This window comes from Mauremys reevesii, linkage group 11 (genome assembly GCF_016161935.1).
Source record: "Mauremys reevesii isolate NIE-2019 linkage group 11, ASM1616193v1, whole genome shotgun sequence".
Lineage (NCBI taxonomy): Eukaryota > Metazoa > Chordata > Testudines > Geoemydidae > Mauremys > Mauremys reevesii.
Window position 1 is genome coordinate 190,015 of NC_052633.1, and position 13,686 is coordinate 203,700.

The 13,686-nt window shown below is 46.3% G+C and overlaps 1 protein-coding gene across 5 annotated transcripts in view; it reads left to right on the forward strand.

Moving 5' to 3' along the window:
* Positions 1–2,296: 2,296 nt before the first annotated feature.
* PCNT (pericentrin) overlaps positions 2,297–13,686 on the forward strand; it is a 228,943-nt gene continuing 217,553 nt past the window's right edge. For 3 of the 5 annotated variants that reach the window (XM_039495308.1, XM_039495309.1, XM_039495310.1), the window contains exon 1: positions 2,544–2,679. In XM_039495308.1, the coding sequence (XP_039351242.1) occupies positions 2,635–2,679 (45 nt within the window). In that variant the 5' untranslated portion in view covers positions 2,544–2,634. Of the gene's footprint in view, positions 2,324–2,543; positions 2,680–13,686 lie in introns of those variants that run through there. The other 2 variants (XM_039495311.1, XM_039495312.1) reach the window with 2 other exon arrangements.

Genomic DNA, 13,686 nt, shown 5'->3' on the forward strand with positions numbered 1-13,686 from the left:
TGAATAGCCCATTGAAGTCAATGGGATTACCCACATTTTAAAAACTAAATACTTGCATAAATCTTAGCAGAAATGGGCTCTAAAGATTCTAAACAACATGTGGGAGGTTAAAGCGAGACGGAGAGACTTGTCCAAGGTCACACAGCAGAGCAGTGGCAAAGCCGGTAAAAGAACAGCGGTCTTGTAGATACCAGATCTGTACCCTATGCACTACAGCGGTGCTTCTCAACCTTTTCAGGTGGCAAAAACAAAAAAGAACAAACAAAAAACCTGCAACAGTAAAAAATCTATCAATGATAGCAAAATGCTAAGTCTGTGTAAGTGTGTTTTGAGAGGTAGAGGTGGGTGCCTGAAATCAGAATGAGCTGGGGGAGCAAGATTTTCTTTGCATTAGATCGTAATAACATTTTCAGTGCCTTCTGACTCTCCTCCCCACAAGTCCCATCCCACCCGAGGACAGACACTGTTCTATACAGAGAGAGTGCTGCCTTCCAGCTAAGCCCTGTGGGGACTCTTATGTTTCCAACCGTTGTTAAACAACAGTTCTCAGTTGCTAGTTACAAGGTGCCTATCAAAAAGGAAGACCATCTCACCCCTGCCACGTGCTGGGAAAGGAACAGAACAGCTGCATTTTAAAATTAACAGTAGGTCTGCCAATGCTCCCTCACAGCCTAGGCAAGGCTGATGGTGGTTGGTAGTGGGGGATGGGCTGGCCGGCCCCAGCCAGAATGGGGGGCAGCTGGAGCAGGGCGGGGGAGCCAGGGCCTTGAGGGAGCAGGGGGCAGAGAACAGGGGGTTCGTAGTGCTAGAAGTGCTGTCCCTGTGAGGTCCGGGCCCTGACGGGGAGGACAGGGGATTGGAGGGTGGCATTAGTACTAGGAACCTCCTCCCCATTTAGGGCGACCACCTGCCCCCTAGTTTAAGGGATGTGCCTTGATCATTTTAAATATTAAACTGAAGTTTATGATAATTGCACTGTACACTTGAGAGAAAAATCCCTGACAGGCTACGGGAAAGGGAGAAAAGTCCCTGACAGGCTACGGGAAAGGGTGTCACTTAGAATGCGGGGGGGGGGGGCAGCCCCTATTATTAGCTGCTTTTCCCTTTAATTCCCTCCAGCAAAGCAGGTTACCCTATGGGGGGGGCAGGGAAGGGGCGTTTCCATAGAGCTAGGAGCCCCCTCCCTGTGGGGGCGGGGCCGGAGGGGGCCCCAGAGCTAGGAGCTCCTCCCGCCCGCCTCGGGAGCACGCAGCCCACGCGAGCGGCGCAGCAGCAGACGCTCTCCCTGCCCCGCCCCCACAGGGAGGGACGAACGCGAAGCGCCTCACGCCCTGGCCCTGGCGGCGGAGACACCCCCGCCCCCCCGCACGCTCCCAACTCCTGACTGGTTGGTTCGGTTTACCCGGGGCTGAGGCCTCCCACTCGTGATTGGCTAGTCCGGCTGTGGGGGCGGACCCTAGCCTGCAGCCATTTGAACGGACCATCCACGCCGCCGTAGCGCCGCGGTGGGAGGAGCTTCTTCATTGGCGCGTCCTTTGGCGGGGGCGGGAGCTGCAGAGGGAGGAGAATACCAGCCCCCCCTCTGTCAATCCCAATAATCCGTTAGTGCGAATGGGCAGTGACGTGCACACCGCATTCCCCCCGCTCCCCCCCCCCGCCAGTGACCACTGCCCTGCGCCGCCCCGCCCATAGCCCCCCCAGTACCCAGCGCCGCCCCGCCCCCACACTGCCCGATCCCCCTAGTGCCGCCCCTCCAGTGACCACTGCCGAGTGCCGCCCCGCCCATAGCCCCAGTACCCAGCGCCGCCCCGCCCCACACTGCCCGATCCCCTAGTGCCGCCCTCCAGTGCCCACTGCCCTGCGCCGCCCGCTTACAGCCCCCAGTGCCTCCCGCCCCACTTACAGCGCCCAGACCCCCAGTGCCGCCAAGCCCATAGCCCCCCCAGTACCCAGCGCCGCCCCGCCCTCACACTGCCCAATCCCCCAGTGCCGCCCCGCCCATAGCCCCCCCCGTACCCAGCGCCGCCCCGCCCCCACACTGCCCGATTCCCCTAGTGCCGCCCCTCCAGTGCCCACTGCCCTGCGCCGCCCCGCTTACAGCCCCCCCAGTGCCTCCCCGCCCCGCTTACAGCGCCCAGACCCCCCCAGTGCCGCCAAGCCCATAGCCCCCCCCAGTGCCTCCCCGCCCCGCCCACAGTGCCCAGTCCCCCCAGTGCCGGCCCGCCCACAATGCCCCCACTGCCCAGCGCCTCCCCGCCCCCCGCCCACAGACCCTCCCCGTGCCCGCTGCCCAGCGCCCCCCGAGACCCATTGCCGCTGTGAGGTGGGTGACGGTGTCCGCAGGGCAGCGCGGCAGGAGCCCCTCGGGAACAGCGGGATCTGCCAGGCCGAGGGGGGCTGCCTGGGCCAGCCCGGCCGAGCCCCACGCGCTGCTCCCGCCCAGGCCTGGGGTGGAGCGGGGGGCGGGGCTACGGTCCCAACGCGGCCCTTTCCTGAGCGTGGGCTTGGCGGGCGCCATTGTAAGCCCAATAGCGGCCGTGAGGCGCGGCGGAGCCCGTCCCCCCCCGACAGGCGAGTGCCCCGTTCTTCGGGCTCGCGCCTCTCGGCCGCCCCGACCCTCCTCCTGACCCAGCCATGGACGAGGAGAGGAGGAGGAAGCTGGAGGCCGGTAGAGCCAAGGTGATCATAGCGCTCCCCTTCCCTCTCTCCTGGGGGGCTGGGCCTGTGGGGTTTCTTCCCAGCCCCCCGAGGGGCGGGGGGAGAGAGTGTGGGGTAAGGGGGGGTAGATGAGGGGCTGGGGGGCGCCTGTGTGTTCCCCAGCCTGGGGCGGGCAGCGGGACACCTGGGCTCCTTTCCCAGTCCTGCTGCTGATCTGCTCTGTGACCCCCCCCGGGCTACTTTCCCGTGCGTCAGTTCCCCCCCCCATGAAGCAGCAGTGACCCCCCCCCCCAGGTGTGCTGCGTGGGGTAGAGTCCTGCTGAGACCCTGGGACGGGGCTGGGGGCTGGTCAGTGTCGGTTCTGTGACAGGGTCACAAGCCTGATCTGAGGCTTAACGCTCCAGGCAAACAGGTGACCGTTAACGGCGTGAGGTGAGGGGGGGTCATAGCTGGGATCAGAAATGTGCACAGTGCTTCACAAACAAAAACAAGCCTGTTGCCCTGAGAAACTTGTAGCCAAGAGCCAGTCCTGCAATGAGCTCTGTGCAGAAATATCCCTGGTGGGGGCGGTCATACAACACTCGGTTTGGGGATCTAAACCACCAACATCCATGTAAATGAAAATGTGGTGTTTATTTATGGACTGGCCCTGGATTCTGATTGCCTTTCACTTTCCTATAAATATCAAACTGTGGATAACTGGGTGAAAACGGAAGAGGGTATGCAGTGGCTATTTAGTGAATTCCACCCGTGTATAAATCAATTAATGTTGCACGTGGGCACATCTTATGTACTTAAATGTAACTATGTCAAAATGATTAATTTTATATATAGCCAGTGAGGGTTCTCCTGAAATCCAACTGGGAGTATCTGAAATGCTTGTCTTGCTGAATGTTATGTTAGGCTGGACATTAGGAAAAACTTTTTCACTAGTAGGGTGGTGAAGAACTGGAATGGGTTACCTAGGGAGGTGGTGGAATCTCCTTCCTTAGAGGTTTTTAAGGTCAGGCTTGACAAAGCCCTGGCTGGGATGATTTAGTTGGGTTTGGTCCTGCTTTGAGCAGGGGGTTGGACTAGATACCTCCTGAGGTCCCTTCCAACCCTGAGATTCTAGGATTCTATGCAGGGATATTGGGGAAACAATCTACCTTGGAAATCAACATAAAAGTTACACTCAAGGTTGGGAATTTTGTTACCAACCAATTTTTTCATTTGGCTCACTTAAAAATTGCTGCTTTGGTTTAGCATTTTAATCTTAAATGCAAGTTCTAAATGGTCTCAGTGTAAGAAAATAATTGTTTCAGAAGCTGTGTAACCGGAGCACTCATTCATTCATTCATGCCCGTCACCCCAACCGGGGTATGGGCCGCCAACCACTGAAAGTCTTAATTTTGTGGTTTTCGGAGGGTTCTCGGGGGTTAAAGAGATCAGAGTTCAGAATAGTGGTATGAACCCAAAATATGAGTTACGTTTTCTGTTGCTTAAATAACTGATAAACTCTAGTGGCATGTCAGGGTCAGTGTAAGGATCATTCTTTTTCAATACTCAGACTTCATTTACTTGGAAGTAGATTGATACTTGAGAAGTTGAGATTATAATTATAGGTAGTGGGAAACATTTTTTTTCATTCCACTCTTAGGACAGAATAAATGTTTACTCATATGTACAAGGTTAGTATTGTTCTGGTCAGTGGAATCTCCCATATGTTTAGAAATGTACAGCATCAGGGCCCAAGAATGTAAGCTTCTCACTGCAGTTACTGTTGTCTTTCTCTTGTACAGTGCTGAGCACCTTGTTGGTACCTAACAAACAAATAGCATTATTTGGGGGAAAAAAAAATCACATGTGCTTTACATTGATAAAACCCCGATCACTTTCTTAAGTGTTGATATGACCAGTCACTGTATCATTTATGTCCAAGGTTTCTTCTGTTTTTGTGGACTGTTTTTGTTCTCCAAGTAGAGAAATAAGATGTTGAAATGATGATGGAAGCCACTGTGATCCAGCACATAGGACAGTAGACTGGGAATCTAGTTGTGGGTTGGCTGTCTACCTGCTGCGTAACTTCAAACTGGTCTTAAGTTATTAAGTTTGATGTATTGTGATTTGGTATCAGCAGCTGTAGCTCTTTAGCCAATGAGAATATGAAATTCTAATTTGACAGTTTTAACTTTGTATTTCAGAATCAGAGAGACATGGTGGGTGAGGTAATATCTTTTATTGGACAAACTTCTGTTGGTGAAAGGACTAACTTTCAAGCTACCCCGAGTTCCTCTTTCAGAAGGAGGCATTTTGACAAAGGGAGTTTATATTTAATGATTTTTCTTTTTTACATCAGAGAGTAAAAATGATAGTCATCATTAGTCCCTCACACGTGAACAATTCCATCATATACATTGCAGGAAATAAAAGTAGATTCTTTTGAATCACTGTGGATAAAATGTAGGAAAAAAATCACTTCAATATCAGTTTTATCTTTTTACCATTACTTACATGTAGATCTGACCTATGACTTGACCTAACACTCTTGTATGTTTCGCTTGGCTACATTATACAGAGCAGTAGACAATGTTCTCACCCCTCTTATGTGTGAGCAGGATTTTGTTAAAACTTTCCTTGTATTAAGCCTCCTACTAGTACAGTATTTAGCTATAGTAAGAAAAATGTGGTATTCTCGTATAAGAAGCAAACTGTTCCCACCTGTTGGACAGCTGTCACTTTGCCATCTCCAAATCATTGGGGGCTTATATTATAGTTAAAGCTCCATGCTGTGCCAGTGTTGCATTTTAGAGTTTTTTAGCTTAGTTGTAAATGTTTAGCTTTTGTAGTCTAATTAGTTACATTACACTACATAAAAATTCAAAGGTAGGTAAAAAGCAGAGCTGCTGTTATATCTCTAATTACTCAGGTGAAATATTTTATTGCATTTAATATTTGTCACTCTTCCTCAGAATGAGAGATAGGGGAAGCTTAATATCCTGATGTTGCCTGTTCTGAACCTAAAAGAAACATTAACTAGGTTTCTGGAAACATCTGTGGGTCAAAAATGGGCCTTAATCCTGAAAGTTCTGTGTGAGAAGACCATTGTAGACTCCCATTAACATCAATGGGGCCCCACATGGGAGTCTGCCAAGGTGGAATAACTTGCATTATTCAAACCATGGTTAGAAGAAAAGCAATACTGCCAACCCTGAACATTCAAAAATCTTGTCAGCCCTCCCTGCCTCTCCTGAAGTCATGAGATTGGTTTAAAAATTGAGAGATTTAAAAAATAAATTTGAGTTATTTATCTGCCTTCGGGTGTTTGTGTCTTTTAGGGTTCATATTTTCAAACTTTTCTCTGCATCCATGTGGGGTAAAAACTTTAAATAAATAGAGAGAGAGAGATGAGTTTCTCACGTAGTCACATTACTCCAGGAACTGGCATATCATGGAAAATGCCAACTATTATGAGACCTGCAATGAAATTATATGAACAAGTTACTCTACTCCCTGCAGATGTAAAAAGGACCAGAAATATTCCATTATGTTTTCGGTTGTCTCTTGGAGATTTCTAATTTTCTATAGAATCATAGAATATCAGGGTTGGAAGGGACCTCAGGAGGTCATCTAGTCCAACCCCCTGCTCAAAGCAGGACCAATTCCCAACTAAATCATCCCAGCCAGGGCTTTGTCAAGCCTGATCTTAACAACCTCTAAGGAAGGAGATTCCACCACCTCCCTAGGTAACCCATTCCAGTGCTTTACCACTCTCCAAGTGAAAAAGATTTTCCTAATATCCAACCTAAACCTCCCCCACTGCAACTTGAGACCATTACTCCTTGTTCTGTCATCAGGTACCACTGAGAACAGTCTAGATCCATCCTCTTTGGAACTCATAACATAAGAACATAAGAGAGGCCGTACCGGGTCAGACCAAAGGTCCATCTAGCCCAGTATCTGTCTACCGACAGTGGCCAATGCCAGGTGCCCCTGAGGGAGTGAACCTAACAGGCAATGATCAAGTGATCTCTCTCCTGCCATCCATCTCCATCCTCTGACGAACAGAGGCTAGGGACACCATTCTTACCCATCCTGGCTAATAGCCATTTATGGACTTAGCCACCATGAATTTATCCAGTCCCCTTTTAAACATTGTTATAGTCCTAGCCTTCACAACCTCCTCAGGTAAGGAGTTCCACAAGTTGACTGTGTGCTGCGTGAAGAAGAACTTCCTTTTATTTGTTTTAAACCTGCTGCCTATTAATTTCATTTGGTGACCCCTAGTTCTTGTATTATGGGAATAAGTAAATAACTTTTCCTTATCCACTTTCTCAACATCACTCATGATTTTATATACCTCTATCATGTCCCCCCTTAGTCTCCTCTTTTCCAAACTGAAGAGTCCTAGCCTCTTTAATCTTTCCTCATATGGGACCCTCTCTAAACCCCTAATCATTTTAGTTGCTCTTTTCTGAATCTTTTCTAGTGCTAGAATATCTTTTTTGAGGTGAGGAGACCACATCTGTACACAGTATTCGAGATGTGGGCGTACCATGGATTTATATAAGGGCAATAATATATTCTCAGTCTTATTCTCTATCCCCTTTTTAATGATTCCTAACATCCTGTTTGCTTTTTTGACCGCCTCTGCACACTGCGTGGACATCTTCAGAGAACTATCCACAATAACTCCAAGATCTTTTTCCTGATTCGTTGTAGCTAAATTAGCCCCCATCATGTTGTATGTATAGTTGGGGTTATTTTTTCCAATGTGCATTACTTTACATTTATCCACATTAAATTTCATTTGCCATTTTGTTGCCCAATCACTTAGTTTTGTGAGATCTTTTTGAAGTTCTTCACAATCTGCTTTGGTCTTAACTATCTTGAGTAGTTTAGTGTCATCTGCAAACTTTGCCACCTCACTGTTTACCCCTTTCTCCAGATCATTTATGAATAAATTGAATAGGATTGGTCCTAGGACTGACCCTTGGGGAACACCACTAGTTACCCCTCTCCATTCTGAGAATTTACCATTAATTCCTACCCTTTGTTCCCTGTCCTTTAACCAGTTCTCAATCCATGAAAGGACCTTTCCTTTTATCCCGTGACAGCTTAATTTACGTAAGAGCCTTTGGTGAGGGACCTTGTCAAAGGCTTTCTGGAAATCTAAGTACACTATGTCCACGGATCCCCTTGTCCACATGTTTGTTGACCCCTTCAAAGAACTCTAATAGATTAGTAAGACATGATTTCCCTTTACAGAAACCATGTTGACTATTGCTCAAGAGTTTGTTTTCCTATGTGTCTGACAATTTTATTCTTTACTATTGTTTCAACTAATTTGCCCGGTACCGACGTTAGACTTACCGGTCTGTAATTGCCAGGATCACCCCTAGAGCCCTTTTTAAATATTGGCGTTACATTAGCTAACTTCCAGTCATTGGGTACCGAAGCCGATTTAAAGGACAGGTTACAAACCTTGGTTAATAGTTCCGCAACTTCACATTTGAGTTCTTTCAGAACTCTTGGGTGAATGCCATCTGGTCCCGGTGACTTGTTAATGTTGAGTTTATCAATTAATTCCAAAACCTCCTCTAGTGACACTTCAATCTGTGACAGTTCCTCAGATTTGTCACCTACAAAAGCCAGCTCAGGTTTGGGAATCTCCCTAACATCCTCAGCCGTGAAGACTGAAGCAAATAATCCATTTAGTTTCTCCGCAATGACTTTATCATCTTTAAGCGCTCCTTTTGTATTTTCATCGTCAAGGGGCCCCACTGGTTGTTTAGCAGGCTTCCTGCTTCTGATGTACTTAAAAAACATTTTGTTATTACCTTTGGAGTTTATGGCTAGCCGTTCTTCAAACTCCTCTTTGGCTTTTCTTATTACACTCTTGCACTTAAGTTGGCAGTGTTTGTGCTCCTTTCTATTTGCCTCACTGGGATTTGACTTCCACTTTTTACTTTTTGAACTCCCTTTTTAGGTAGTTGAAAGCAGCTATCAAATCCCCCCTCATTCTTCTCTACTGCAGACTAACCAATCCCAGTTTCCTCAGAACGAGGTGGGGAAAAAATCTACTTTGTATCAACCAATGCTTGTATCAGAGAAAGTGATTTTAAAATACCAACAGTAAGGAATTGCAATACACTACTTGTAAAATATCCTCCTTTTTATCGGGCCTTTATGCTTGTTTTTGTAAACATATCTTAGACAGCTTATCTGTATCTAGCCATCGCCACCATAGATCCTACAATTTCTCAAGAAAATGTCTAAAATACTGTCATTATTAAATGGAAATGAAATCAGAACCAAAGAAGGAATTGTCCAAGTTCAAGAGTAGTTACACTTGATCCATCTCTTGTTGAGCAGTCTGAGAAAGTAATATAGTGGGATTCAGTCATAGCTGAGTTATTAGGGCAGTGTAACTTACAAAGGAATTAAGAATATAACAAGAATGGACATACTGGGTTAGACCAAAGGTTCATGGCCAATGCCAAGTGCCCCAGAAGGAATGAACAGAAAATCATAGAATCCCAGGGTTGGAAGGGACCTCAGGAGGTCATCTAGTCCAGTCCCCTTCCCAAAGTAGGGCCAATCCCCAGAAAGATTTTTTACCCCAGATCCCTAGATGGCCCCCTCAAGGATTGGACTCTCAACTCTGGGTTTAGCAGGCCAATGCTCAAACCCCTGAGCTATCCCTCCATTCCCTGTTGCTCATTCCCAGCTTCTGGCAAACAGAGGCTAGGGACATCATCCTTCTCCATCCTGGCTAATAGCCATTGAGGGACCTATCCTCCATGAATTTAACTAGTTCTTTTTTGAACCCTATTATAGTCATGGCCTTCACAACATCCCCTGGCAAAGAGTTGCACAGGTTGACTGTGCGTTGTGTGAAGAAATACTTCCTTTTGTTTGTTTTAAACCTGCTGCCTATTAATTTCATTTGGTGACCCCTAGTTCTTGTGTTATGTTATCCAGCTCTGATATTCTGTGAAGGTGCTGTGTCACACATCCCCTCCATATTAGTGCACGTAACAAAATTGATTCCACACATGAGTGGGAAAAATTAGAACATTGCTCTAGAGCCCTTTTTAATTGGTATCACATTAGCTCTCCTTCAGTCATTTGGTACAGAAGCTGATTGAAATGATAGGTTACAGACTACAGGTAGTAGTTCTGCAATTTCACATTTGAGTTTCTTCAGAACTCTTGGGTGAATACCATCTGATCCTGGTGACTTATTACTGTTTAGTTTATCAATGTGGTCCAAAAGCTCCTCTAATGACACCTCGATCTGGGACAGTTTCTCAGATTTGTCACCTAAAAAGAATGGCTCAGGATTGAGACTCTCCCTCACATCCTCAGTCGTGAAGACTGATGCAAAAAATTCATTTAGTTTCTCAATGGTCTTATCATCCTTGAGTGCTCCTTTAGCATCTCCATCGTCCAGTGGCCCCACTGGTGGTTTAGCAGGCTTCCTGCTTCTCATACATTTTTTTGCTATTTTTGAGTCTTTAGCTAGCTGTTTTTCAAATTCTTTTTTGGCCTTCCTAATTATATTTTTACACTTCATTTGCCAGAGTTTATGCTCCTTTCTATTTTCCTCACTAGGATTTAACTTTCCTTTTTTAAAGGATGCCTTTTTGGCTCTTTCTGCTTCTTTTACTTTGTTTAGCCACGGTGTTTTTTGTTTTTTTGTTTTCTTACGATGTTTTTTAATTTGGGGTAAACATTTAATTTGAGCCTCTATTATGGTGTCTTTAAAAAGTTTCCATGCAGCTTGCAGGGATTTAACTTTTAGCGTTGTACCTTTTTAATGTCTGTTTCACTAACTTCCTCATTTTTGTGTAGTCCCCCTTTCTGAAATTAAATGGTAGGTTGTTGAGCTGCTGTGGTGTTTTCCCTGCCATAGGGATGTTAAATTTAATTATAGTATGGTTACTATTACCAAGCGGTCCAGTTATATTCACCTCTTGGGCCTGAACCTGTGCTCCACTTAGGACTAAATCAAAAATTGACTCTTTTCTCTTGAGGGTTCCAGGACTAGCTGCTCCAAGAAACAGTCATTTAAGGTGTCAAGAAACATTATCTCTGCATCCCATCCCCAGTCAATATGGGGATAGTTGAAATCCCCCTTTCATATTTTAATAGCCTCTCTAATCTCCCTGAGCATTTCCCAGACATTCCCAGACACTATCACCATCCTGGTCAGGTGGTCGGTAATATCTCTACTTCTATATTCTTATTATTCAAGCATGGAACTACTCTCCATAGAGATTTTATGTTATAGTTTGGTTCATTTAAGATTTTTACTTCATTTGATTCTCCCCTTTTTTTCACATACAGTGCCACTCCCCCACCAGCACGACCTGTTCTGTCCTTCCAATATATTTTGTACCCTGGTATTACTGTCTCTCATTGATTATCCTCATTCCACTAAATTTCTGTGATGCCTATTATATCAAAATCCTTGTTTAATACGAGGCATTCTAGTTCACCCATTTTATTATTTAGACTTCTAGTATTAGTATATAAGCACTTTTAAAAACTTGTCACTTTTTAGCTGTCTGCCATTACATAATGTAATTGAATGGTACTTTTTTTTCATTTGACTGTTTCTCATCAGATCCTACCTGCATTTTATCATCATCCATCCTCTCCTCCTTACTAGGGCATAGAGAATCTCCATTAATAGATCTTCCCCTAAGGGATGTCTCTGTCCAAACCATGTGCTCCTCCGCACCTGTCGGCTCACCCCCAGCCCTTAGTTTAAAAACTGCTCAACAATCTTTTTAATTTAACGTGCCAGCAATCTGGTTCCATTTTGGTTTAGGTGGAGTCCATCCTTCCTGCATAGGCTCCCCTTTCCCAAAAGTTTCCCCATTTCCTAATAAATCTAAACCCCTCCTTCCCATACCATCATCACATCCACACATTGATACCCTGCAGTTCTGTCTGTTCAACTGCCTCTGCGTGGAACTGGAAACATTTCAGAGAATGCTACTGTGGAGGTCCTGGACTTCAATTTCTTACCTAGCAGCCTAAATTTGGCCTCCAGGACCTCTCTCCTATCCTTCCCCATGTCACTCATACCTACATGTACCATGACCGCCAGCTCTTCCACAGCACTACGTGTAAGTCTATCTAGATGTCTTGAGAGATGTGCAACCTTCGCACCAGGGAGGCAAGTTACCATGTGGTTCTCCTGGTCATCGCAAACCTAGCTATCTATGTTTTTAATGATCGAATTGTCCATTACTAATACCTGTCTCTTCCTAATAACTGGAGTTCCCGTCCATGGAGAGGGATACCACATCATCATCTGGAAGGAGGGTCCCAACTATGGGATCATTTCCCTCTGCTCCAGTTGGATGTTCTCCATCCTCCACAACATCACAGAGGCTGTTAGTCCAGGAGTGGGACCATTCTGCTGTGTAAAAGTCTGAAGCATAGTACTTTCATCACTGAAGACGCCAATCAGTGTCCTGAGGCAAAAAGTCAGAGAATTTGTAAAATGTCTAGTCAACTTTCATTTTGTATTGGTAGACTCTGCTCAACCTCTAAATCTATTTTCTGCAGGTCAGTCCTGCTCCCTGCTTTTTAACTATGATTATATTTGTAGGATATCTAAACATTCTTTCCTGAAGGTAATTATTTTCATAATCTTCACAGGATAGACTGGCTTTTCAGAGTGCAGAGCAGGCTCCATTACCAAATTCATACAAAGCTGGTTATATTTCAAGTGTAAGTCTGGAAAGCTGTCTGTCCAGAAGAGTGAGGGGAGGAAGGCTTGCAAAAATTCTTGGTCTCCTCTTCACTGCATAATTAACTTGTTACCTGCACTTGAGGTAACTCCTCTCATGTTACCCTAGCTCACATGAGAGTAGCCACACTGCAAAATAATACTTGAGCTGCACAGAATGGTGTTTTAGCAGCTGATGAGTTGTGCTAACTTGATCTTTAGGGTCTACCCTCCGGTTGGCCAGCCAACTCGAATTAAAACCACCACTATACTTGATTTCAAGGTTTTTGTGTGTGCATGGAACTTGAGTTAGCTTTACAGTGAGGATAAGCACTCAAAGGTGCACATCCACGTGGTGAGGCTTGCAACCTCCAATCCCTAGTCCGTATGTAGACCTAAAGTAATGGAAAAGATAGGTTTTCTCCTCTCCACTTTGGGGCGGGTGGCACTCAAGCTAAAACCCCAGCTCTGGGGAAAAAAGTATGCTGCCCATATCGAATGGCCTCACTACAGTCTGTCTGCCCCCAATAGACACAGAAGAGCTCTCTGCAAAGTGTGTTGTCTGCATAGGAGGAGAAAGTGGAGTTGCAGTAGACAGGGTTGGTTGCAGTGTCATTCCTACATATTCACAGAAGATGCTTGCAAAAAGTTCATACAATGCCAGGCTATATTAACTTCTCTGCATATACTGCCCACTTCTGCTCCACCTACATCCCACTCTAGGAAGAGGAGAGTTCTAGGTAGTATTGAGCTATTCTAATGGGGAAGAGGAGTGAGCTGCCAGAGTAGGGTGACCAGACAACAAATGTGAAAAATCCGGACAGGGGTTGGGGTAATAGGAGCCTAAATAAGAAAAAGACCCAAAAATCGGGACTGGCCCTATAAAATCGGGACATCTGGTCACCCTATGCCAGGGGGGTGCAGGGTTGTGGTTTACTGCGATCACAGGAGTTCTACTGGTGTTTGGGGGAGAGGGTGCTGGGTAAAGATGAAATGCTATCCTCCTGAGAGAATGATGGAAAGTTATCAACTCAAGAAAGTCTTGGTCTAGAGCAGGGGCGGGCATACTAAGGCCCGTCGGACCCTATTATCTGGCCCTCGACCTCCTGCTAGGGAACAGGGTCAGGGGCTTGCCCTGCTCCATACTCCAGCCAGGGAGCAGGGTCGGGGGCTTTCTGCATGGTTCCTGGAAGTAACAGCATGTCTCCCCTCTGGCTCCTACGTGTGCAGGCAGCCAGGGCCAAGGGCTCTGCATGCAGCACACAACCCAAGCACCGCCCCCCGCAACTCCCATTGGCCGG